The sequence below is a fragment of the Xiphias gladius genome, chromosome 3, assembly GCF_016859285.1.
Source record: "Xiphias gladius isolate SHS-SW01 ecotype Sanya breed wild chromosome 3, ASM1685928v1, whole genome shotgun sequence".
NCBI classification, from domain to species: Eukaryota; Metazoa; Chordata; class Actinopteri; order Istiophoriformes; family Xiphiidae; genus Xiphias; species Xiphias gladius.
Window position 1 is genome coordinate 4012060 of NC_053402.1, and position 27852 is coordinate 4039911.

The 27852-nt window shown below is 37.9% G+C and overlaps 1 protein-coding gene across 1 annotated transcript; it reads right to left on the reverse strand.

The window, feature by feature from the left end:
- Positions 1–206: 206 nt before the first annotated feature.
- On the reverse strand, positions 207–27040 carry ppl (periplakin). The gene is made up of 22 exons (XM_040159153.1): positions 26926–27040; positions 21649–21748; positions 19767–19921; positions 18638–18758; positions 16673–16798; positions 16150–16191; positions 14499–14660; positions 14281–14388; positions 13503–13598; positions 13204–13326; positions 12944–13090; positions 9599–9750; positions 9353–9462; positions 7674–7831; positions 7382–7560; positions 7058–7196; positions 5241–5434; positions 4946–5096; positions 4746–4829; positions 4525–4641; positions 3359–3451; positions 207–3275 (listed from the first exon to the last, which is right to left on the reverse strand). The coding sequence occupies exons 1-22, from the start codon at positions 26973–26975 to the stop codon at positions 603–605; spliced, it is 5280 nt and encodes a 1759-aa protein (XP_040015087.1). The 5' UTR covers positions 26976–27040; the 3' UTR covers positions 207–602.
- Positions 27041–27852: the final 812 nt, after the last annotated feature.

Here is a 27852-nt window from a genome sequence, read left to right on the forward strand (position 1 = left end):
CAACTGGAATGTATTGGGAGTTCATCATCAAAATATGAGACTCATAATTAAATGTTATCTTTTCTCAATGATACCATGAAAATCTATATGTTTCACGATAATAAAATTACACAAAAAACAGTAAAAAACATACAGTTTTCTCAGTTTGATTTGATTTTTATTGAAGCTTGCAGAGCACACATCAGATAAACCTGGGAAGACCACACAAATAACTGAAACATTTAGTACCCTTGTGAATTTCAGTGACAGTATCAAATCAAAGATATGTTATTGACCCTAGTACCCAGTCTAAGAAAATATAGCTCAGCTGAGCAAACTTTTTATACCACAGTGTTATGTTGAAGTGTCATGTAGTTAGCTGTAACGATAGTAATATCAATCCATCTAGTCACCCCAGTACCACAAAACTGAATATGCATAAGCAAATAAATACATAGTGCATTTAGGAAACATGGATAAAGTCCAAAATAAAGCCAAGTCACCATAGTATTAAAGTCAGAGTAGAAGTACAATATAAAGTATTGAGACTTTTAACCAACAGAGATGAACAGATGAAAGCTTTTAGAATCAAACCCAAATGCATTTTCTTACAATGTAATCATTTACTTTTTCTTGCCCGACACCATTACACCAAACTCCTGGATGGAGATTTCTTTATTTATGTACTGCTGAAGCTGGCTATTTGTGATGTGCCCAAGACGCAATGCATCATCAATGGAGAACTTTTTCCCCGATTTTCTGTCGTGAAGAACAGAGGATTCTCCCTTGTGACCCTTGACTGTGATCTCCTCCCAGTCACACTCCTGGCTCTGCAGGTTGACGAACATCTTCCAGTCTATCAACCCTAACTTGTAGGCCTCCTCTGGTCGCATCTCTTTGCCTGTATCTGGATCAATGACTACAATAGACCTACGGAGATGGCTTTCCCTCTGCTCCCTCTTCATTCTCACTGTCGCAAGGTTCTTTTGAAGCCTCTCAATTTCCTCATCCTTCTGGATGGTTATACCTCCAAGTTCTGCGAGTTCCCTCTGTAGTGAATCAAGCCTCAACTCCAGGTTCTTTCCATCCTCTCTTGGTGCAGACTCAGTGATAAGCCGAGTCTCTTTGCTGGTGATCTCGATCTCCGATCGAAGCTTGCGGATTTCATTTTGCAACCTTTGGTTTTCTTGCTGCAGTCGGCTACTTTCATCACGGATGTAGTCCAGTTCTTTAGAAGACTTGGTGTTAGAGAACTCCATATCAGAGAGCCTGGAAGTGAGGGTGGACAGCTCTTGGTCAAGTTCTTGCTGTCTCCTTTTCTCTTCTTCCAGAGTCCTCCTTAGGGTCTCAATCTCAATCTCAGCCTCTGGGTCCCTCTCAACTTGGACTTTCTCAGTGCGGACAACTCTTTCCTTTACATCCATCTTCTCCAGGCTAAGTTGCTGCTGGATGAGAGCATTTAGCTCTTTCTCAAGCAGGGTGCGTTTGTGCCTCTCTTCATCAAGCTGTAGTCTGAGGATGGAATGTTCCTTCTCTTGCTGGGGATCCTGCTGCAGGACTACCTTCTGTTTGACTGTCACCTTCTCACGGTTGTCTTTGTCGCGGATCTCCAGTTCATTAAGTCTGACCCGAAGCCTTTGGATCTCCAATTCTGCATCACGCCTTGTCTTGCGCTCACGCTCTAGTTCCTCCATTTGCAGATCCAGGTCAACCCTCTGTTTCTGCAGTTGGTAGAACTCTGTTTTCAGGCTTTCCTTTTGTTTCTGCTCATTGCTGATGTTTTGTGAGAAGGTGTCGCACTCTGACTTTAGGAGAGGGTCTTCTTCCATCTTGACCACTTCTTGCTGAACAATCTTCTCGCGGACCTGAGACAGATCCATCTTCCTCAGTCTGATCTTCTCTTCTTGGGCTGACTGTTCTCTCTCAAGGTCAAGATGTTTCTTCTGTTCATCAGCCAGTTTCCTTTTGAGACTCTCAATCTCTTCTTTAGTCTTTGGATCTTCTCTGTACTGCAGCACTTCATTTACCACCTCTTTTGTCTGCACTTGGGGTTTGGTGTCCTTCCATCTTTGAATTTCATCACGAAGTTGGCGGATTTCCATCTCAGATTTCTCAGTATGGTGGGTTTTATCTACAATTTCATTGCGAAGTCTCTCAAGTTCTCTTTCAGTCTGTGGATCTGTTTTGTATTTGATGACTTCTTTGATTATTTCTTTGACCTCCACTTGAGGTCCTCTGTTCCTCAGCATGGTAAGCTCATCCTGCAGGGATATAAGCTGGAGCTCTGCATCTTTACAGCGTCTCTGTTGCTCCACAAGTTCAAGCCGGAGATTGGCCACCTCATTCTCAGCCTTGGGGTCAGGACGGACGATTTCCCGCACTTTTTCCTGAATAACAACCTTGGACTTCTCCTCCTCTAGGCTGGTAATTTTCCTCTGAAGGTCAGCCTTTTCTCGCTTTGATGATCTTCGTTTGGCGTTTTCATCTTCATACTGTCTCCTGAGGTTTTCTACCTCCCTTTCAAAGGTAACATCTTTCTCTACCTTCAGCACCTCCTTGATGGAAATCTTCTCCTCTGCCATTGCTTTCTCCTTCTCCAACCTTCGTAGCTTCTCCTGAAGAAATTGCAGTTCATCCTCCAGCTGCTTCCTACCATCCGTTTCCTTCTGCTTCCTGTCAAGGAGCATCCGATACTCCGTTTCAAGTTGGGGGTCATTCTGAACTTTGATCACTTCCTCTTCAGTGATCACCTCCTGTTCCTTGCTCTTCTCCTCAGCCAAGAGTGTCACCTGTTTTTGTATGTGAATCAGCTCATTGTCTTTCATCACCCTCTGCCTTCTTAGCTCATCCAGGTCCTCCCGAAGCTTACGCACCTCCTCCTCCTGACCACGGTCTCTTTCTATACGCAGGACCTCCTTCACTGTGTATTGCTGTGCCCCTTCTTTGACCTCTGTCTCAAGGCCACGCAGCTTCAACTTTAGTACTTCAAGGTCATTCTCCAGTACATGGGTAGTGCGGCGCTCTTCTGAGAGTTTCTGCTGGACTTTGTGAACCTCCTCATCCAGCTGGGGGTCAGGAACCTTTTTGATCAGCTCCTTCTTGACAATTGTATCCTGGGGCTTCTGTCCTTCAAGGACATAGATGTCAGTCTGGATAGTCTCAATTTCTTTTTGTAGCTGCTCCCTCCTCTGGATCTCATCTTCCAGCTGCTTCCTGATTCTCCAAGGCTCTTCTCCCGGGGCAGCAGCATGGACTGACTTGACATTTGTAGACTCAATCATGGAGATCTCAGGTTGCTATAGAGGGAGAAATCATTATTATTATTGCTTTATTTAAGGTTAATATTATTGTTGTTAAAATTATTGTGAAAATATTTTACCTGGTTGAGAAGACTTTCTGCAAACTCGAGATTCTGCAACCTTTGCTTGTTCACGGCATTCACCTCAGTGAACTGAGCTTCAATAGCACCTTCCTATAAACAGTAAAATAACAAAAAGCACATACATTATCCTTACATACCGTAATCCTGTAGTGGTACATAACCTTTTTGGCTTATGACCTTTTAAAGCAAAGTTATGGCTCCTTGCCACTCCTTGACCTTGTCACATATTGCATGTGTCTACACGTAGGTGGCAGTTTATAAGGTACACCTAGCTAAAACTATCCAGTGTAGTACAACAGTACTGCAATAAATCCTCCCTTCATGAAGATTATATTTTGGAGGATGTAGTTTGTGGTGCTGTTGAACTGTATTGTACAGAGAGGTGTTTCTGTTACTTAGCCTACCCCCATTGATATAAGTGGGTTGGACAATATAATAGAAACTCCTGTCCATATAATGCAATACAATTCGACAGCACAACAAACTGCAGTCTCCAAAATGATCATACAGTTGAATCGGCACCTCTCTGAAACAGTTTCAACACAAACTGAACATTAAAACCTTCATGAAACTACAGTATGCGGCAGCTCTGGGGGCACATTTTAGTCTGAGAAAACCCTGATTATGTCATGATAATGTCATCAGAGTTATCTCGGTTTTGGCTGAAGACTTTAAATCTTTAACAGGAAAGGCTGTGTTATAAACTGGGGTTGTGGAGGTTAAAGATGTGGGTATTTATCAGGCAGGGAGCATCTAATAAATGATGTTATCTAGTCACATTATGGGAAATGTAGGATTCAGGGGTTCTGGGGGCATGATTCATACTAGGGACTAAAAGTCAGGATATCTCAGCCTCTACTGCCTTGATTTGTTTATTTTTTAAATCTGTCTCTCACAAGTAAGGGAACTTTATATAGAAGTGCAATACTAAACTGCTGGAGTACCCCTTTGAATGTGTGTTGGTGGCTGCAATGGCTAATCTATGCTGACAAAAAGCTAGCAGACGTGTTTTCCATATAAGCTAAAAACATGCACATGCTTGAACATTTGGAGGAAGGGTAATGGAAGGCATGGATGACCAGGACAGGTACAAGTTGTGTGTCTTGTGTACTTTCAAATACATGACAGTGACATGTCATGAAAGCTTGACTGTTGTGCCTCACCTCTGCTTTCACTGTAAGTGCTGGTGATTCCAGTCTGCTCCTCTTGTATGTCTGAGGTACAAGGCCATCTTCAAGGTCAAGGATAGATCTGAACTTCTCAGTTTCAGTCTCGTAGTCCTACAAAGAAGAATCAGTAAACCATTAATTTAACCTTATTTAATTTGTATTTCTGAAAATTGAAGGTAGTGATGTGGTAGTAAAATCAATGTAGAATATCTTACTTTGACAGCTTGTTGGTAAAGCTGGGCATTTTTGGAGACATTTTTCAAGTCAGACTCCTTTCTTGCAATATCAGAGAGCAAGTTCTGTAGAAAACAGACAAGTCGTTTTAAGTCTTTTTCTATAGTATCAGTGGCAGAATATTCTGCTACACCAGTAAAATTTACAGAATATGAATTGCCCTGTTGCTTATCACTCTCACCCGCTGATTCTTCAGTTTGGTCTCCACTTGTTTCATGTCATCAGTTTCACGGGGCTCATAGTTTGGGACACGAGACAGCCAGCTGTTCAGATTGTCATAATCATTGCGGTAATTGTTATACGCCATCTTGGCTCTCTGCAAGCTTTGAGACCTGCAACACACAGTAAAAGAGATCTGGATGCAGACTTATGTGTAAGTATATATGTTATTGTGGTGTAATGTTAAGTTATTTCTTCTAAAAATTATTGATACACAATTCTCAGACAACTTTCCCTCCTTGTCCTGACCCTCTCACCTGGTGTCAATCTGCCTGTTGAGGTTGTTGAAGCGTTTGTTGAGCTTCTGGACATCAGCTTCCTGCCTCTCAATGTCGGGGCAGTGCTCTTGGAATTTGGTAGCCATGTTGTCACAGCTGCTTTTGGCCAAGCGAAGGTTCTGCTCTGTCTCAGAGATCACTGACCTCTTGGACCTCAGGTCTGATGCAATATCCTAAGTGTAGCAAATGAGACAAAATGAATATTCTTCAGGAAAGAATAATATAAACAGGTCAATGATAGAATGAGCTTGTGGATGCGTTCTTCCTTTTACACTTACATGCCTCACATCTAGCACTTCCGTGTGTGCAGTAATTCCACTGCATATTTTCTGTTAAAGGCACAATCTTCTTACTTGTATTCATACGGGACATAGTTGGATTAACTTGTTAGGGGGCCCTGGGGCAAATTTGTTGTCAGGTCTGTATTAACTCCCCACCTGTTGATTGGTTGCAGGTTGTCTATGTGTCAATCGATGTCATGCAATTTGTTCAAATGCAAATCTTTATTTAGGAATATGCCCCATGATAGCACAAAGACTAAAGTAATTAAGCTTTTCTTCTTTCTCTCTCTTTTTTGAGATTTTTGCTGTTATTTTGTCTGGTTTGTTTGCTATTCAGCCATCAGAGCAACCAATGATTAAGACTAGATAATGACACATTGGCCCTCATAAAGACAGGCCCACAAAACAACCTAATTAAGGATCCCCGTTATGTGAAACTGTAACTTGGTGTTGCAAATTCCACTAATTCCTATAAAAATCTGCAATTTGTTTAATTATGTGCAACTAACTGACACGCAGTAAACCTAAGGCTTTTGGGTGTTCTGGGTCCCTATGTCAGTTGCCTGCTTTGCCTGGTGGGTAGTTCAGTCTTGGTAAAAAATAATAATCCATTATATGTCGTGTAGTTATCAAAAAACGAAACAAGCAAAAAAATAGTATGGCCATTTAGCAGTGATAAAACATTGTTAATTCATGTTTTTTAGGGAAAATATGATCTTTAAAAAGAAACTTTGGGTGCCCTATCCTTGTAAACCTTGGAGTGAATGTTTCTGCACTAATAAGTAGGATCAACTGTAGTGTAGCAACTGAAACCAGCAGCTGTCCAGCTATGATGATTAATGTACAACAGTTGCTACTTCAGAGCCATGGGGTTATATGAAAATAATACACATCCTCCAGTATTCATTCTGTCCATGGTATAATACCAAGTAATTATTTAGTTGCACATCTACTTTACTTGGATATTAATATTTACCACCTTATTAATTTAATATTGGTATTTTAGAAAAGTTTACTGAAAATCTCAAAGTTTTATATTTCTGGTGTGTTACCCTTGCGTTTTTAGAAGTTAAAGGTACCCTGTCAAGTTTTCTTGCAAAGAAAAAAAAAAGTTTCCATTCAGTGTTTTCTCCTAAAAAGGCATCCTGGGTATTCTTATCACTAAATAAACATGGTTAATGCATTTTCCTCTACATAAAACATTTATAAAGTTAATATTTGGACTTTTTTGCTAGCTGGCAGTCTTCTTTTTTCCAGCCTTTTGTTGACACATTGCTATGTTTCTTGGCACACTACCTTCACCAAATGTTCAGTTTATTAGCACGAAACCATTAGCAGGAATGTGTATTGGGCCATCTACAAAATTGGGAACTGCTGACCAAAACACTGCTTTATAGAACTTTTAATGATTAAAAATTCCACAGTATACCTTTATTGTTCTTTTTACCAGTATGCTCTGGGGTCTGTCAGTGTAGGATATCATTGTACTGTGTGCCAAAGAATGTCAGAGCTTACTGCAAGCTCCCGTTGTGTTTTTTCCAGTGAGGAAACGTCAGCTGGAGCAACCTCCTCCCTGGCCAGCTTGTTCTCGTAGGTGGACAAAAACGTCTTTCCATTTTGAAGGGATGTCTCCAGCTGGTTGGAATTCTTCAGTCTAAAACAAAGGAAAGTGCAATTATTAGATGATTCAGCAAATTTGAATTACATGCTGGATTTGAACCCATCCCTACCAGGTTTAAACAACAATTCAGAATCAGACAAACTTGGGGAATACTGCTCCCTCAAAGATCACTACTACCACAGACGATGAAATAATGCAATACATATAAAGTCTCATACTTCTCCTGAGAGCACTGAAGAAGCTGCTCAATCTTCGTGTACTTCTTGTTGGCCTCATCCACTTTGCTGTGAAGCTGAGAAGCACTGGCACAATTCAGGTTTGAGACCAAGAAGCTCTTTGCTTCCTGCACTTTAGAGGATTTCTCTGGTTCAATTTTACTGACAGCTGCAGCAATGTCCTGAAGGGAAAGGTCTGAGTTGGTTAGTTGTAAAATACATAAATACTCTCTCAGCTTTTTCAGGCTGAGAAACAGCATTTAAATCAAAGAACAGAATTAAGTGGAAGTCATACCTTCATATCCTGCAGGCGGTCAGCACTGTCCTGCAGTGGCCTGTTCTGCTCCAGTGGTGGGCGCACTCGTGTGTAAATGGCCTTCTCCTGTTTGTCCAGGTCCCTGACGACCTTATCCAGACCGGCCATCAGCTGACGGCACTGCTGCTCCTGCTTGTCTGAGGTCACGCACAATAACACACAGTATGATGAACTTCATTATTTGGTTTCATCTGTTCTCTCAGTGGCACAGAATGAATGCCTCAATAGACAGTGAAACTTTCTACAGGATGTCAACAAATGATTTCATCTGAAACCTTTGTTTCACACCCAGTTATGCCAGATTTCATGCAAATCTGTCATAGCTGAATGACAACACTTTGAAAGTTTAGGTACTTACTGTTACCATTTTTTACAGCAAAAGGCAGTACTATATATTTTTTTATAATTTAAAAGGAGGTCCCACTCCACTACATGTGGGTCTTTTTTTTTTGTAGTTTTGCCTCTCATTTTGGTTGTAATAACACTGTACCTATTACAGCACACTGGCAACATTGCAAAGTAATTGCTGAGATCTGGAAACATGACAACACTAAAAAAACCTGGTTGAACAAGAAATACAAGCAGTCAGATCACACAGGTTAACAGTTAATCTGGATTATCTAAACCACTTTATTTGTAGGTCAAACTGAAAGTAGATGCACTTAAAATGCTCATAATAATCCCAGAGCAGCCAACCAAATCCCAGTCAATCAAAGTTGAAGCAGTGGGTATTTAAACCGTGATGGATGATTAAACCAGACAGTATTAGTGATAATTTTACAATTCATCTTTGTTTTCTTTTCCCAAAAAATTTGGCTAACATGGATTTATTTACATCCTGTCTGACCGTCTGACTGCTCATGTTTCTTGTACCACTGGACTTCTTTTTACGAGCGTTGCCATGTAAACTGCCATTGCCATGCTCCTGGCTGTGACTTTTATCTAATGGATATATACCTTAACAGAACTACAGATATTTAGTTTTTCTGCACTTGGCTAAACTGCTGGCCTTGTTGAGTTACAAGACAACATTAGCTAACTGCTGCAAATACTCATCAACCTCATTAGCCTGTGCTAATTTAGCTACCATTATCTCACGCTATCAAAAAACGTTTATTCATCCTATGATTGAAGCAGTTCACTCATGTTCCTCTCACTCTCTATACATTGTGCATTTCCTTAAATCCAATCAGTATTAGGGAGGTTACTCTGTAACTAATGAAAACACAAACCATTATTCACTGGAAGTAGTTAACCTGCTCAGCCCCAGTATGCTTCACTGTGTTGATTAATTTGTGATTATGTGGTTGAACATAAATTTATTATGCACAATATCAGCTAAAATATTAACAGGGCTGGAGACAGGACCTTGAGATGACATTGTAAGTATCCACCTTAAGGTACTCACCACCTTAAGGTACTCACCACCTTAAGGTATTCAACATTTCCTTAGAAAATTTGCAGCTAATGAAATAGCCATAAATCAACTGACACAGTTGGGACCTGGTTGCTAATCTAGCCCTGTCAGAAGTATGCTCTGAAATCACACTATTTGCTTCCTCTGTTCTTTTCTAAAATATAGCCTAGTCATCAGTTAGCAACACATAAATCAAGTTTCATAAAGGTTGCAAGAGAGCAGAACTGGATGTGTTCTGTACCTGTGGCTGTGCCAGTCCCACTCTGCTTCTTCAGCTCATCAAAGCGTTTCAGCAGAGTTGCCTTGCTGCTTGCCATCTTCTGTTTGACAGCTTTTTGCTGGCTGGCCAGGCTGCAAGCACACAACGTAACATACTGTTATCGCTGAACTGGAATAAAATGTTGGAGCTCATCCAGTTAACGATTATAGGAAGTGACATGTTTTTGTACAGATATATATATATATTTGTACATTTGCACAAACTCACTTGTCAGAGATGGCCACTGCCTCAGGGTCAGTGGGGGGGATGATGAAGCAGACAGCCGGGGCAGTGAGTTTACGTCCAGCTGGGTCCTTCACATCCCATTTGGTCCCATTGTTCCGGAGCAGAGTGTACCTCTCCCCGCGCAAAATCTGCCCCTGCACATGTCCAAAAATCACAATCTGTCATCTGCTACTGGACACAAATATACTTAAATCTTAAACAATGACATTAAAGAGGTTTTTTAATTTTTTTTTTTTGGTTGGCTGCTCTACCTTTTCAACATAAATGTTGCAATTCCATTTTAAAATACAGATACAAGTTAATCGATAATTTAAAGCAAAAAAGGAAATAGAAATATAATTATTAATTGGTAATTTAATTGGTAATTTTTTTTACCTTAGGGGGTGAGTTTTAGAATGCATAATTGAAATTTAATTTAATTTAACTGGTTAAAATTAACAATCTAAAATACACTGTCAGAAATGGAGCCCCAAACTGATTGTGTAAGATAAATAAATGAACCAATAATTTGTGAAATAATTTAAATTAAATTAATAATCATTTAAGCTCAACTAAAATCCATTTCATTAATTTAATTATATTTATACACAGACATATATATACACATGTATACACCCGCACACATATATATGTGTGTGTGTGTATATATATATATATATATATATATATAGATAGATAGATATGTGTGTGTATATATATGTATATATATATATATATATATGTGTGTGTGTGTGTATATATACACACACACACACACACACACACACACCCTTATTTACAAGGAAAGGTCTCATTGAGATTAAAAGACAAAGCCTTACAAGCCTGACAAATTGGATTTTTGTCCTACACCAAGGACATTGCAGTACTATTGATTAGAAATACAATTAATTCAAAAATGGCCCCCAAAAAGGGTTGCTAGGTACTAGAACATGGGTGTTTAAAGTGATATGGAGCATAACCTTGTGCATTTTGTACTACACATTATAGCCAACAATGAAAACCTGAAATCAGTGAGGTCAAGAGCCAACCTAAACATGAACAGCTTTGCTACACCTAAGCTGAAGAGTTCCATAGACTTTTTAGTCAGAGTGCAGACTTTTTTAAATCCCCTGTGTTCTGATCCCCAGGGGTTTTAAATAACATACTGCAATCTCAGCCTGGGTTTTCGTCTTAAGGGATCTGAAAACATCCCACCACAATACACAAAAATTACAGGCCCAGTATTTAGAAAAAGCAACGCAAAGGGAGAGTGCTTTATCATGCACTCTGATACCAGGGAAAATCCTGTGATTAGCACTCTGACAGCCAGTGACCGACAAAAATAACATGAAACAAAGATGAGATGAACTGTTTTGAATTAAAATGGGGTCACTTAAGCAGGAATAACACTGAGATGATAAAGGAAATAAAACAGTTACAAAAAAGTTTCCAAAGAGGAAATCAGAAGAAGGAATAAAATTTACAGTATGTATAAAGAAAACAAACAGACAAAATTCATTACATGAGTCATGACACACCAGCGAAAGTTATTGATCAAAGAAATATCCAATAAAACTATGTCTGCTAGGAAAAAGAACAATTAAATTCTGATCAACTGATCAACTTTAAACAGAAATTTAAAAAAAGCTAAATTTTTGAGTTTCAGGGAGTCAAATGAGCAATAGAAAATTCTAAAGAAGATCCTTTTAAATATATACTTTAGGATAATTCTACATTTTAAAGGTGCTATAAGAACTGTCCATATTTGGGGTTATGTATCAGGCTTTGATAGCCAGGAGTACTAGGTTCTTTTTAAAAAACCAAAAACAGACTGTAGTCTCATCAGACATGTACTGATGTACTGATAGATGTTAACAAACATCAAGTGGTGAGCTCCAATTCTGGCCCACATGGTTCAGACTCTACTGTATATGGTGCAGCAATGCACTTCTTGGCATCCACCTCCATGCCTGACCACTTCAGTTCAACAAATCTGACAGTTCCTGTAATTAAACAGACTGCATTAACAGCTCCTGCGGACCTCAGCCTGTCAGACTTTCTTTTGATCGTAACACCACTGCTTTCTCCCCCATTGAACAATGTGTGTATCAATAATCATGAGGGTTTTGCATTTACCACTGATGGTTAATTGTAGGAGCGTAGTGGGCAGAATATAAGGCTCATCCATGTGTGCAATGAAAAATTGTGTGCAGAAGTGTGTACACACAGTTGTATAAATCTGACTATTTTTTAAATATTTCATTTCTGTCTTTTGTGACCACCTAAACTCCTACGCAGTTTTATGGATGAGGCAACAAGGGAAGCACCAAAGCTCGGTTACTTGGAATTCAGGGGATTTTGTCCTCTCAGATTTAAAAGTGAGCAACAAACATGGAGAGCAGTTAGACGTTTTGAAGGTAGATTCAAAGTGACCACAGGTCTTACTCCAGAATATGACAATCCTAATTTTCTTGTTTAAATGTTTTTTATCTATTAGTTCCTTTTATGATTACGTTAGGTCTTCTCACATACCATCACCGACCATTTGAGAAAAATTTAAGAAAAAAGAGCTCAGATAACAAAGGAGATGTGGGAGGATGCGTGGTTGAGTTCAACTTCTTTAAGTTTCTGCAACAGAAGCACGGCCCCGCAACTCAACATACTCCACAAGGCACATACATCCCAGGGCAGTAGGTTAACACCAAACTCTTTTGCATCGTGTCCTAAATGTAAATCAAAGACTGGCTGCCTCTCTCACTGTTTGTGGTATTGATGTTGGGATGAATCTGTTGTCCCTATACTTGGTATACCAGATGCAGTTTTTACACTTGATAAGCACAGAGGAAAACGCTTTTAAGTTCTGTCCTTTTGTGCAAGAAAATGTATCTTATTAATTTGGATCATATTTAGCTAACTGATTCATACTTGGACACATGTCCTTTGACCATCTGACATACTTATTACATTCAAAAAACAATGTTTATCTTAAAATCGGGGAACTCTTCTTAATTTGTATTGGACCAGACATCCTGTGGCTTCCATCATGGCCATGGGATTGATGTAGCAAGGATATTTTTCTTTTGTTTTATCTGTTTTATCTGTGTACAAATATATCTCTATATCAGTATTTGCTTATGAGTAACACGTTCCATAAGGTGGCCCCCCATTCTTTTCAATAATATGTGTTATGTTTAATTTCATAGATCTTTAATGTTCGTTTTCCCTTTGTCATATGTATATTACCAAAAATCTTCAAAAATAAAATTTATAAAAAATGAGCAACAAATGCCAAGTAATGGCAGCTACAATTGAGAGATTGGCTTTAACTTTCAAAAACACAGGACATACCTCATCTGTGTCAAACTCACACAGAGCCTCAATGGGTAGCAGCTTCTGGGGGGTTTCTCTGCGGAACTTCAGAGGCAAAACCTGTAGGCTGCGCTTCTGAAGAGCCTTGACCCGTTCATCAAAGTGGTTCATGGCCTTGGCTTGGTCCTACACACACACAAAAACAAACAGTACAGCATATTTTCCACCGTTGTAGAAGGAGTCAGTGGTACTGTCAGTTGTCATCCATACTATCCATGTGCAGACAAAGAAATGCTCACATCCAGCTCTCTGATGAGACCTTCCATCTGATACACATCTTTGAACTCTGGGTTGTATTTCTGGTTGACCTCTGTATCCAGCCGCTTCAGCAGGTCTTGAGTGTCACGTGCCTCCTTCTGGTACTGGACACACAGAAATACACAGATACTGATGAGCTTTACCTGTTTGTGTGTGTGTGTGTGTGTGTGTGTGTGTGTGTGTGTGTGTGTGTGTGTGTGTGTGTGCGTGTGTGTGTGCGTGTGCGTTTGAAAATCCGGTGTAACTTCCTCTGAGTATTCATCTATCTTATGTGTCTAACCTTATGATACTCGTCCATGTGTTTAAGGTGGTTTTCCTCACAGATGAGCAGGTTCAGGTACTCCTTCCAGTCAGCATGGACTGCCTCCATATGAGCCTGACAACAATGTGTGTGGGTATTTGATTACTAAAAATGAAGTGAAGCAATTTTATATATAAGGCACATTTAAAACGACACGGCAAGGTTAAAAATGAAATTTGTAAGAACACGTAACACATATATAGGACACACACAGACTTAGCACACGTAGCCCCCAAAAAAAAAAACAAAACACAACACAGGGCAAATGTGTATATGATTTGGTAGAGGAAACTGTCAGTGTTCCAGGAACTTAAGAACCATGTTCATGAGACATCCTGAGCCTCTAAAATATCAAAAAATATATATATTAATGGCAAGAGTGCAACAAGACAAAAGTTAATATTAATGGATTTTGTCACTCATATTATAATTCTTTCTCCTATTTCTATTTGAGGATAATCATGCTTTAAGTTTTCCCTTAATGCCTTGTGTGATATAAACAGGAAGTATAATGCCACCTACATTTATTTTATTTACTTTATTTGTTTACATTTTGGCAAGATGGTATAATTAAAAGAATGAGGATTAGCTATTACCAGTTCCTGTTAATGATATACCCATGGATTCACAGACAGGTATCACTGGACTTAAGTAACTAATTTTTTGTTGTTTTCAGAGCACCAGCATACAATTGTCCCTTTTCACCTCACCGTACCTATCTCTACCATCTAAATAAAGTTGATGGATGAGTGTGTACCTCAATAACATTTTTCCCTGGATGCTCAGAGGTAATCAGCTTCTCTCCATCATCATTCAGCTTGGTGATGGTGGCCTCCTTGGACTCCAAACATTTACTGATGAAATTCTGTTGTGGTGAGATAGATGTTTTGAGTAAACTGGGGATCGTGTTTTTTTTCCTTGTTATTCTATATGAAGCTTGTTTTTATGTATGGTGCGTGTCCGTCCCTCAACTACCTCATACTGCCTCTGGCGGGCAGGGTAGTCTAGGTTGGTTTCACTCCAGTCATAGTTGATCCTCTCCTCAGCCTGTTGGTCCATCCAGTACAGCTCATTGGTGCAGCGCTGCATGTAGTCCCGCAGGCTCAGGAGGTTGCGCTGACGAGTGCTAGAACTGGCCTAGCCAAGGGAAAGAAAAACTTGATGAAAACATAATGACCTAATGACTGGGATACCCAGGAAGCAAGTGTACAAAGAATAAATTAAAATTAAAATTAAAATTAATTTGAGAAAAATATATTTATTTGTAAATATTTAACAACATGAGCAGTGCTAATCTGCTGTGAGTAAAATGGTGGCTTAAAGTGAGTTTAACAGTTTTTTAAGTGATTTAAAAAACTGGATAATGTCACGTTAAAGGACTAGGTGTAGACTCTGTGTGATTATATCATCTTTCAAATTATTCAAATGGTTTAAATCCCAGCTAGCTATCCCAAAACTAGCACATTCTATGTGTTGACTTCAGCCCATGTTCCTCAGTTCTCCCTTACAGAGCTATCAACCACAGTATCATTTCTGAGACTAGCACATTTAGCATTAGCTTAATTATTTTTCCCATTAAATGTGGAAGCAGTGTTCAGTACAGTATATTTAAAATACATGTAAATAACACGTTGTGTGTTCAAAAGGTTTTAAAATGTCAAAAATAATAGTAAAAAAGTTTGTTTTGTTAACTTGTAATGTCGTTAGCTAGAAGCAGCTACAAGACTTGCAAGCTAGGTGAATAATTTTTTTCCAGCTAAACTGCTGCTGTTTTTATTAATACATTTTAGCATTTTAATTTCATGTTTAACTTTCAGGTTGAGGCTGGCATTTTTCTATATTTTTCTTACTGTCAACAATTTTCAATGAAAAGACAGAAACCAACAACACATCTGTCTGGGGCTCTCAACCTCAAGCCCATTGGTTCCTTCTGAAAATGTTAATCTTTAAAAAACAGCTCACTAATAGGAGTTAACTTTTAAAAAAGGCTCAATAATCCCCCAAAAAGCTGGTCAATGTAGTTTTTATCAAACATTACTCAGACAGAAACTGCATTTGTTGGGGACTATTTTTAGCAACAGATTAATCCACATTTGGTGCTCTAGTGAGTATTTGTTGCAGAAGGACTGTGTATGTGGGACTGAGTCAAAATAAACTACGGTGTGTGATCATGGCATTGAGGGAATATGTTACCCAGTGCAACAGTGTGGCTCACTGTGTCTTAATAGTTTTTGGAGAAGAATGGAGCACTATGGCACAGAGGAATATAGATGGATATATCAATGGATTGGCTCTGCACATGGGATTTCGTGAAAAGGAATATATTGAAAACCACCAGTTATCCTTTAAGGTTTTGAACAAGTGTTTTGCACATTTCTTTTCATTAAAATAAAGTAAGTTGCAATGACATGTTTGTCAGCACACAATACTGAAGCAACAGAAACTAGCCAAAGGGCTAAAAGCAAGCTGGTGACGAGAGATGGAACAGATCTCTGTACATGACCAGCCTACAGTCACAGCCTATGCTGATTATACTAACACACACAGATGCACTAGGACATATATATAATACACACCCTTGTGCTTGGAGGGTAAATGTGTATGTGTGTGTGTGTGGATTTATTACCAGCAGTTTGTTGTACTTCATCTGGAGGCTACTGATGTATTCCTAGAGAAACAAAGAAAACAGAAAGAGTTAGAACACTCTATTAGGATGAGGGTCATGTGAGTAACTAACAAACAGAGAACTTTAACATATTGCACACTGCTGTTAAAAATTATGGTTATGTTGAGCAAAAGTGTGCAAGCTATTAATCATAATTAGCAATTGCAAAATATTTAAAAAAAATCTATTTTCAATATAAACCATATTTAGAAAACTTTAAAAGCAACTAGTTTAAATGGTCCAGTATTTTTCTTTTTTGTGGTAGTTTTACTCATGTTGCTAATGGCATTTAGTTTGCCTTACTGAATTTTGTCATTTTTCTGACTCTAATAAATGATCGAAACACATAATCATCAATTCAAAGGAACTAACACAGTTTCATGATTATTACTGTTCATGAAACTTAAAACATTTATGGTCCCTATTAATCACCAAAATAGATAAATCCTGTCGTCATTCAGTTCTTCTGGGTTTCTGTTTGTACCTTGTCACCACTGGTGGAGATGTGAGGAGCCAGAGCCTCCACCTCACTGTGGAAAATATTGTGTTCCTCCACCTCGTTCTCTACAGATGGCAGGTCCTGTCCAAACCCCTTGTTGTTCAGGTTGTCCTGGGCAGGAAGACAAAACAAGACACTTAAGTCCACTCCAAACGGCAGAGTGTGACAATTTGGACTTAACTTGATGTAGCTTCTACTGAAATTGATATTGTCTATAATACTGCTGAAATGGCCAAGCAGTATATCTAAATTGCACTTAGGTGTTCATAGTTTAAGGGCTACGGACCTGGAGAAAATGGCCACTAGAGGATGTATGACATCTCCTGAAGCCCCTCTACAGTATGTAAAAGTCCACAAAAGTCAAATCCTTGTGCATTTAGTTGTTAGGGTTGTGTTAGGAGTTTGCCATGTCAATAGACATGAACACTGTTTTTTTTCTTGACTCTGTCACCTTTGGACCTACTTGCCAAGTTTTCCTATCACCCCCTACTTCCTATGTCTGTTTTCTACTTCTTAAAATTGATCCAGTAATTTCCTTCTGTAGCTTAGCTTTGTTAATTCATTAAAGCTTCATCAAATTATTCTTAGCCACTCTAGGGCAGCAGAACAAACTAAAAACACAACATCTGACATATTATCTGTAGATAAGATAATTATCTTAATCTGTTAGCAAGCAGTTATGATTTACTGATGCAGCAGACACAGAGTAACGTTAGAATTTATATTGAGTTGTGTTTGTGTCCACCTGATAAATCTAAGTCCAATATTCCCACTATTTTAGATTGGTTTTTTGGTCTTCACCAAATCCTGAGTGAAATATCTGGCTTTTGTTGATCCACTATGCTCACCAAGCTAGTCTCAAACTGTGTCTGCTGTTTGCTGTTGAGTAGGTAGTGTACAGTACGTTCATCAGAGCTTTTTCATTAAAAACAGCTGCCTGCTGCCGCTGGAAATCAGGTTGATGAGAGTTTGTGGGCTGAAAAACCAAACAATTAGCTTAAAAAAAAACCTAAAAAGGGGCTGACTCTGAACTGAAATTTCCCCAGTTTGTGTCTGGCTGGGGATGTCTGTTGTATCTCTTCTCTCTCCTTCTCTGGTCATTTGTCAGTTGTCGCTATCTAATAAAGGCATAAAAGGCCAAACAAACAAACAAACAAATAAATAAAAGCTCTCTAGAGCTGAGGGGAACTTCAGAGTTAGTGATGATTCTCTTTTGTTTTGTCATTAACCAATTACTTTAACATTACACAGTCATTTGTTTTATTTTTAATATAAAAATAATTGATTACTACAGCCTTAAACAATATGAGGTCGTCCAATCTTGCAATTTTTAGTACTGAATTTGGTTTCCAAAGGTTAACAAAGATAATCTCAAGATCAAAGAAGAAAACTAATATACCATCCATATTATCTTAATTACATACTCAAAACAGGTGTTTTGATAAATACAAACAGAGACAATGAAATATACATTTTAGTGTTGCACTAAACTGGTTCTTTGTTTTGTTGCATACTTTTTAGGACTTGTAATGAAATCCATTAAGCAAAGTAAAAACCAGTTACATATACAGTATTGTGCATGAAACTTATTATATAATTTATGAATTATTTTCATACTATAATACATCTCTTACATTGGTTTCCCATCTGGTTTCTTTTACAGTAACATCATGAATTACTGCCAATTATGGCATTCATTTTGGACCTGATCATCATCATCATTAATTGCTTCAAATTTGATTCCATGAAAAGGAACATCAGTGGAAAGTGTACAAGTATTTGATTTAACAAGATATAACAAGAAGTATTTTTCAATTTCCTTTAATCCCTCTCTGCATTTTATGGTTCCAAACCAGACATCAAAAAGCATCAGCAAAGCATGAGGGAAGTGCTCTGACTGATTTATGGAGGCTCACAGACATTAATGTCAGGTCCACAGTGGCACCCTACCAGTTTCTCATCCATCATGTTGCCCCAGTTGATGCTGGGCATTCCCTCAGTGCGGATCAGGTGGTAGATACGGTCATGGTCCTCTTTCAGCTTAATCACTCTCTCACGCAGTTGTCTCATGCTGAATACACACACAGTAGGGACAATACATAAGTAATGTTCACAGCTTCTGTGTATATAAATTATACAAATAATTATGATATTTACTGTATATCTGAACTCATATTCTGCTTAAAAGAACTTGGAGCTCTTGTAATCATAATATTCAATAGCAGAGATTCTCAAATAAAAGCTTGCATTCAAATAAGTGGCAGGCCAAACGAAATAAATAACAAGTATTTTTCTAACATTTACCAGGAGCATTGTGTACGTTGTAGTAGGTTACAGGTACTTGCACCCCCTCCATGTTTTTTTTACCCAGCCTTTAATAGCGACCAGCCTATATTTGTTTGTGCTGGCCATGCCTTTAGTTAATACTTGGTCATTATTTGAATTCTGGTTTTTATATGAGAATTTACAGATTTTCCATTCACTTCTACTTTGCCTTATTTTTCTGGTGATGTTAAATGATACTGGTATTTATACTGGTAATTTCCTGCAGACTTTCAAATAAAACGCATAGGGAAGGATTATGCCCACTGAGGTACTAGAAGGCTTTTAATGTGAAAAATTTGTGCAGGAAGTGATGAGTTTTGTTGACGGTAGCTAAACAGCGATTTAAAAAATGGCAAAATAGAAGTGATTAGAAATAATTAGTAAACGTAAACAATATCTGTTAGAGAAGATAAATTGAAAACAGTAGAGATGTGCATTATGACAGGACACTTTTGTTGTAATGGTGGAATGAGTGTTGTGGAAATGTACCTTATACAGAATTTATCGGGAAACAGGAAAATTAGGAATACACGTTTGTCTCCTATACAGTTTACGCCTGTTCCAACTAAAGGCCTGGTTTTGAGGTAAATATCTGAGTTTTTTACGAAACAGTGTCTACCTTGAGTTGCATGCAGCTTGCTGACACTAGCATACATGAGTTATGGATATTGTAGTTTGGATATTTTCTTAATATTACATAGCACAATATAGACTTTAAGTGTTACAAGAAATCCAGGAGCTTAGTTTTACTCACTCCTGTTCTATCATCTCAGTCTGTGGATGTTGGAGACGCTTGGCGTTTATGGCGTCCTCATCCAGGCCAGTGAGCAGTTCTAGGGAGTTGAGGATTCTCTTGTTGGTGTCATCCTGATACAGCGGCTGCTTCCCCTCATTGATCTTACTCACATCCTACAGCAAAAACACAATGGTGTAGTCAGAAACTGCTGGTCACTGTTTAATGTCTAAGTAAACACAAACAGTAGAAGAATAAACATATAAGGTGAAATTAAGTTCTTAGTCTAAAATTGCATTGTTCCTTCCTTTTTAGCTTTTTTATTTATTTTTTTTTTACTTGTTGCAGTATCTTACAATTGCTTTAATTTTTTAAAAATTTGTGATGGATTTGGCATCAGAGTTCAACTGAGAACTGTCTTTATAATCTTATCTTTGATGTTCAGCTGAGTCTTTTTAGAATGAGTCACTGGAATATGTCATTTGTAAATTAAATTATGGCTTAACTGCTTTTATCCAGTGTCTAGTGTCTGCAAATCCCAAGCTATCATAAGTAGTGGCCCAATGCACACTCTCAGCATGTACAGATTCAAAAAGTGACAAAATAAAGTATACTCATTGCATAGACTAAAATACCATTCTCTCATAATGCAATGTACAAAGGAAATGGAGGAGCTGCTCACAGCTAAAAAAAACCCAACTAATTTCACAATCCACAATTACAACACATTGAGGAATATTGTAAAAATGTTCCGGGAACAGCTCAGACAAAAAACTTTGTGGGAAAAACTCTCTGTGCTCTTTACTCTCTTTGGAATAACTGTCTCTCTACAATGGTATTCTGAAGTCACATCTAAAGTTGATTCTCAAGTCTAAAAATACAAACCTGTTTTGTAGATGCAGATAAGAAAACATTAAGTGATGCAGTAAAATACATTTACAATCATCATTATACCTTGTGTAAGACGTAGGATATACAGTGACAAAGTCACACACTGTAGTCGCCATTATTCAACAAGTAAATAAAGGACACTGTAATGCTTGAGATGAAACATGGTGTTAAGCTGCTCTTTAAAGTTTGATAAATTAAACCCTGTCATCAGAGCTGTAATGGCGTGGACCTGGAGACTATTAACAGACTACAGACTACTACAGATGTAGAGTTTAAAAGATGTGGTCATTTACCAGACACAAAGGCTCCTATGAAAGATGCTTGTCAAGTTGTATTATGGGAAGTGTAGGATCCAGTGTTTGTCGATCGTAATCCATATTTTTGACCAAAAGTCATAACTTTTATCGTGGTTACTTCAATTTTCACCTTTCTTTTTAAAAAAAATATGCCTTTTGAAAGTCCTTCAACTTTATGGAAGCACAATACTAAATCACAGGAATAACTTTTTATAAATGTAGGACAACTGTAGAGACAAAACCAAAATTTAAAATTTTCAATTTTATTTAATCTCAACTCAAAAACAGCAGTGCCTTTTAAATTACTACATATGTTTCCTGACTGAAAAGAAATCTTGCGCACATGACGTAAAATAGCAATACACCAATTAAATGAAATTGTGGCCTGTTATTCAAGACTAATTTTACTGATTGGGAAATTCAAGGTAAAATTATGTTTATGCTACAGTTAATTGCATTCAGCCTGCTTTTAGGCTTACTATTTAAGATATGGATTAATATTATATAACATTGTTGAAGCTCCAAACTCATTCACCTTCCTGTGAGGCAGAATGCTAACACTATTGCATCTCCTGATCTTTCTCCTTTATTATTCAAAATCAAAAGCTCAGAGTTTTATGTTGTCAAATTATTAATTTTATCTGGCAAAATATATCATGGTTGTCAGTATGAATAGATCTCTAAGACTGTTTGAAGACACTGTTATCAAATTGTACCTTGTTGAGGTTCTGCTCAACATCGTAGATGTTCTTCTCCACTTTATCAGCATTCTTCTGCAGCTTCTCGATCAGCGCACTCAGTTCGGTGGAGGGAGCGCTGGAAGACAAACACAGAGAGATGAAGAGATATACTGTGTGTTACAACCATAAGTTGTCAATGTTATCCACTTTACTTATCACAAAAGACATTGCTACTGTAACTGTAAATTTGTAGGTCTACTGTGTATCACAGCAACAATTACTGTATTTAATGATCAGCAAGTCTATGGAAACTTTTCAGTCGAAATGTCAACGTAAATACAGAATACCAATCAGCATCACAGAGGTCTTCATTCAATTCATTAGAATTGTAGCTTGAGCGGTCTGCGAGGACTTCTATATATACCTTATGGTTATTTAATATAAAAATACTGAGTGGCATCACATACCAGTGCCAAAACAGTTACAATTTATTGGTAAGTTGTTCAACAAAGAATTAATCGACAACAATTTAAAAAATCAAGCACATGCTACATTGTCTGGGTCCAGCTTCTCAACTGTTAAGATTTTCTCTTTTTTATATCATTGTAAATTATGTATCAATGAGTTTTTGGACTTTTGGTTAAGCAAAAAAGCTATATGATGATGTCAGTTTGGATTTGAGGACTTGCAATAAGCATTCTTTTACAATTTTCTGATATATTGTATATTAAATAATTGAATCATTGAAAAAAAACATGAGCCAGAATAGTGAGACCTCATCCTCTGGGGTGCATGTTTATGTTCAGTAAACTCTCTGGCAACTTGCCGAGTACACTTTTATATTTGTTTGTGTTTTTATAGTTGCAGGCTAGAGGTCATTTGGTCTGCAAAATATACCGTGAATATCCATAGATAAAATTCATGGCAATCTGGACAGTAATTGCAATTCTTAGACCTTGCTGCTAGTGGGGTAAAATGCCTTCACTAATATATATGATCTACCCAATCTACAGTATATTAGGCCTGCTTCAGAAAAACAAACAAAACAAAAAAAAACCCCACCATACTTCTGTTTGGGTGTTGTTCCAGATGACTCAAAGCAAACTGAGCCGGTACCACATTGTGATATGTATTGTACATATCAACTGTACATAAAATATGAGAACAAGAGTTTTAAAGCTATGAGCTAGTTTTATAGCCATTAATGACTCGATGAACCTGAATTGGACTGCTTTTATTCAACACTTTATACCTCCAGGATCTTAGTACCAAGCAGATGACTCACAGCTTTTTCCTGAGAATCATAATACACATCAGCTGTTATACTGTCAAAAGACAACCATCAGTTGCAAATGTGCAAAGGCAGCTTTATAACACACAGGTGACACTGTTCCTTAAAGTAAAGGAAACTGGCCGAGCAGGTTTTTTCCTAATATCATGCTGCAGACACACTTGGTCCAATCACTGTGACAACTATCACCCATTGTAAGGTGTGCCTATGTGCAAGTTCAAGTGTTCCTGTGAAGTTAAGTGTCTCAGTTAAAGTATATGAAATTCATAGTGTTAATAGGGAGGACTGGAACCAACCATCTGTTGGATCACTTTCGTGACTGTCTTCGTGTATTCCTTTAACTCCCAACCTCAGAGAGTTCAGTTCAATTCAATTCAATTCAATTTTATTTATATAGCGCGAAATCATAACAGAGGTTATCTAAGGGCACTTTTCATATAGAGCAGGTCTAGACCATACTATATAGTGTCTGCATGTATGATAAATAACAAGAAATTTTCAAGTCAGAAATACCAAAGATATGTTTTAGATTATTAAGAAACAGTGTCTCCATTACATAGTTTATCCACCAGAGAGCAATTTATTTTACACTGTAAAATGTCTTGCTCAGTTTATAACTTGGTCATTAATGTTCAGATAACAAATTTAAGGGATAATTCTTTATTATGTGTAAATTCAGATCAATACTGGACTTCTGAGGTAGATATATATATTGTTAATGGCACAATGTCAGTGGTCCATGATCGACAAACTGTGTATGGCATCACTGTTTTGAAGTTACTATAAAGATATATCAATTTCTTGTTACTTGTCCATCAATAAATGTACTGATTACCCATATATCTGTGATAAGCTAATATTTGCCAATAATACCAGTCTGTGCGTATTTATGTAAAAAAACAAACAAACATATATATTAGCTGAGATATTGTTATTTAATTTGTTTAACTCTCAAATATTGATTTCAGCAATAGCGTCAAACATCCAGTATCAGTTGGTTTTATTTGACAACAGCTGTTAAGAGAGTGGATTGTTTTCTTATTAGCTTTACCACTCACACTGCCCCAGTTTAATAATTAATAATTTACAATAACCTTCCATGGATTCACATATCAGGAGAAGTTCTGTGACATAGCACTTTGACATAAATCCTTTCTTGAAAGGACTTCATACATACATTGTTTTTACAGTTTCCCTCAAATAATGTCTTCACATGATACCAGTAAATGTTAGGACATTAATGTTACAAATGAACTATGACACAAGCAATTACAATCCTAGCTGTTGTCTTTGAAACATAATTTTGTTCTGTGTATGTGTGTGTGTGTGTGTGTGTGTGTGCCAGTGACAGAAACAGAGCAAATACAGTCCATGTCTGTCTATTCAAATCCAACCACCCATCATGTCACACACACATGCACATCCACACTCATTCACCATTTGTACACAAGTTATATAATGTCTGGTGAATGCATACTGGACACTGACTTTAATTTCAAAACCTCTTCTGGTTTTGATATGAAACAATGACAGAACAAGTTTGAACTGGTATATCTTGTAGAGTTCTGCAGAAGTAGCAGGTAGTTTGTTGAGGCCCATCCAAATGAAAAGCACCCTGAAGGGGGTTTCTGTCACGTTACAACGCAAGCTCAGGATACTCAGTGAAACCTTCAAACCAACAGGTCCTTTTGTAAGCACAACACTCCTTTATAGATCACACGTCTCCTAAATTACATGTATTTTGATTGCTGCTACAAGACTCAATGTATGAGGTAAAAAGGATTATCAACTGGTTTTTAAATGCAAGGCATAAAAACAGTTGCCAATAAAATTTCCTTGAATGATTTTAAAGGATGAATAGCTCTGGTTTGTGTTTCTTCTGGGAAGGAACTGGCACTGGAGCATTAGCTTGAGAAATACAACTCACATGTTTCAACAGGGAGAGGGTCAAATTAGAACCAGAACACTCCAGCACTAAGTCATAGAGGGTGTGGAGAGCTGCTGCTGTCAGTGAGTGTCACAACAAACCAAGACCCCTGCTCTGTCCCAGCAGCCTGCTCCCCATCTATATGCATGAACTCTGGATCCATGGACGGAGTATGATGCAATGAACCCCAAACCAAAAGGCTCCATACCCCTCCTTTATGAGAGCATTGCATAGTTTGTAATTGTTTTGCATCTGTTTACGGTCATGTTACAAACATCTGTGGTTGTTTTATTCTTCTTTGTGGTCACTTTTTGTCTGTTTGTGGTCATTTTATGTCCCTTTGTGGTCATTTTGCATCTCTTTGTGGTTGTTTTTACATATCTTTGTGGCCCAATAATCAGTAATCTTCCATGTCTAGATAAGGAGAGGAGATATACTCCAAAACATACAGTGCCTCCTTACTATCTGTCTTTTTCTTACCCAACTTTCTATAAAGAGATTTGAAGATTAAATCTTTGTAAAAGACATAAATTAGCATATCATCTATTATTCTTTGGCACTAATCCCAAACTCTGAGGCCTTCGTGATCCAGCCATTTTTGGATTTCATCATTTTTTTATTTTTTTTTTGCACATACTAACTAGCATGAAGAGAATGAAGAGAGTAAAGCTGCATTATTAGGATTCCACTACTGGTCTGTTATCTGGGTTATTTGGGAGTTGTTTAGCAATGATTACAATAAAGACTTATCTTCACTATGGCATCCTCATTGTCATCTGATGAGTAGAAACCAACAATAGCTACGTAAATTCAAAAACAAATAAGTCAGTGGATTTGTATGACCTTTTTTTTTCCAGCTAAGTGACTTTAAATAAATGTGATGCCCATGCATAACACATTTCAAAGACTTGGAGTCCTCCTGGGGACGATAGAGCATTCCTTGTCTCACGATGGCAGGTGTGAGAATGGGAGCAACACTCGTTATACTTGAGGATTACACCCTGAAAAACAGATCAGTTGATCTTTTGGTATTTGACACTAAAGGGCGTTATTTTCGAGGTCCCGACCCTCCTAATACCTGCTGAGTGACAGAGAGCATTATCTCCGTAGTGTCCTTAAAGACCTCTAACCTGAGAGCTGAGTGGAGGCAAGACCTTTGGTTGAAATGAAAATGAGTAGACTCCAGGGATAATGATATAATAAAGCAACTTCAGACTCAATACATTTATCTACTTCATCATGTCCTGATTGATTTCACTTGAGCAGGACAAACACAGTGAAAAGACTATAAGTGATAGGGACTAGGCTTGGAACAGGAATACTGTGGGAGAGACTGCAAGCAATTCCTCATACAATGCCTTTCTAAGGAGGACAGTCTATTACTTATCAGACCAATTACTGCAAATTTACTACACAGCCTATCAGCCACACCCTCAGTTGAGTTAAAGTGCACATTATGTAATCTAATTTACAATTTTCTGTGATTTCTGTCTTGAACGCAGATCATGCAGACATTTTAGTCACATTACATCCACACAGTTAATTCACTGAGTGTATTAAAATGATATTAAGTCATGCAACAGGGTTTGCTTGGTGAATAGTTCACCTATAGTAGTTAATATGAAGCAAGTTAGTCCACCAAAGGGTAAGCCTTGTTGCATGTTCAGCACAGGCACCATACTTCGTTAAAAAATTAATAATTCAATAAAAATGACTTCATCTTTGGGCTAAAAAAAAAACCGTGATTTATATAAAACTTGAGGTTTTTAGTTAATAAATATAATATGATGTTTGATTCGGCAAGTATGTATTCCACCTAGCATCACACTATTGTTTGCCCATTTCAGTGTATTTTGGAGGAGGAATTTTGTACAGACCCAGTGATAAAAGAAGTGCTACTTTGCTTATAATGTTAATAAATGAAGAGAGACTGAAGGTTAAGGTAAAATTAGTAGCCAACAGGTGGTCAAGGTATGTGACTTCACCAGGAAGCAAAGTCGCTTTAAATAGAAAAGTTTTAAAAAGACGTCAAAACACAGCTAAACTGCTTCCGAAAGATGCCATAACTACTTGTAACAGAAAGTTTCCTACTTACGTTGATTTTGGTTGCGTTATAGCGGTGGACTTGCTCTTTTTCTTGAACATGATAACAGATCACCTGTCAGCGGCTTGCGACAAGAGAACAATCCCAGCAGGACCGGTGAACCTCAGCTGTGTTTGTGTCCTCTGTTCGTACAACTGCTCCCGCTGTGAATGTGTTGTGTGTCAAATATGTCCACACACCCAACTCAATGTCAGAGCTTCCCTTCCCACACACACTGTACCAGCGGCACTCGGCTCACAATTAGAACATTCACTTATAGTTTTCACACTGTGTACCTGTGCAGCCAGGGAGGACCCGCCCTTCAGCTAATCTCCCGCGTATAAACAGCCAAACACACACTGTATTTTACCGAATATAAAGACACAGTATTACAATTATCACTGCAGCTGACAGATATGAACTAATTACAAAATATAATGTCTTGAAAAAGATATAAGAACAGTAACTGATTTCACTAAAGTATGCAGCACAATGTTATGACACAAAAACGGAAAAAAAATACAAAACAATGTAAAACAGGGTGTGACAAAATATTTGTGTGTCGAGGAAGAATACTTTCGAAAAATCTTTGTGTTTCAGCTTTAAGCAAAAGTGACTGGTGACTGTACAGTTACTGTGCTGTAGTGTTACAGATTTATAGATGGATAACCAGTTGGAGAATTTATGACATAATGGTATATTCTTTAATACAGATCAGCTATCAAATCCATACTAACACATGGACACACCCTTAGTGTGTGTGTGTGTGTGTGTGTGTGTGTGTGTGTGTAGTGTGGGTAGGTAGGGGGCGACCAGGACTACACTGGCTGAACCAGTCAGACCAGATATTGTCCTCCTCCTATGTGAATGTTGTCTGTCTGTGTGCCCGTCTCTCTCTCTCTCTCTCTCTCTCTCTCTCTCTCTCTCTCTCTCTCTCTC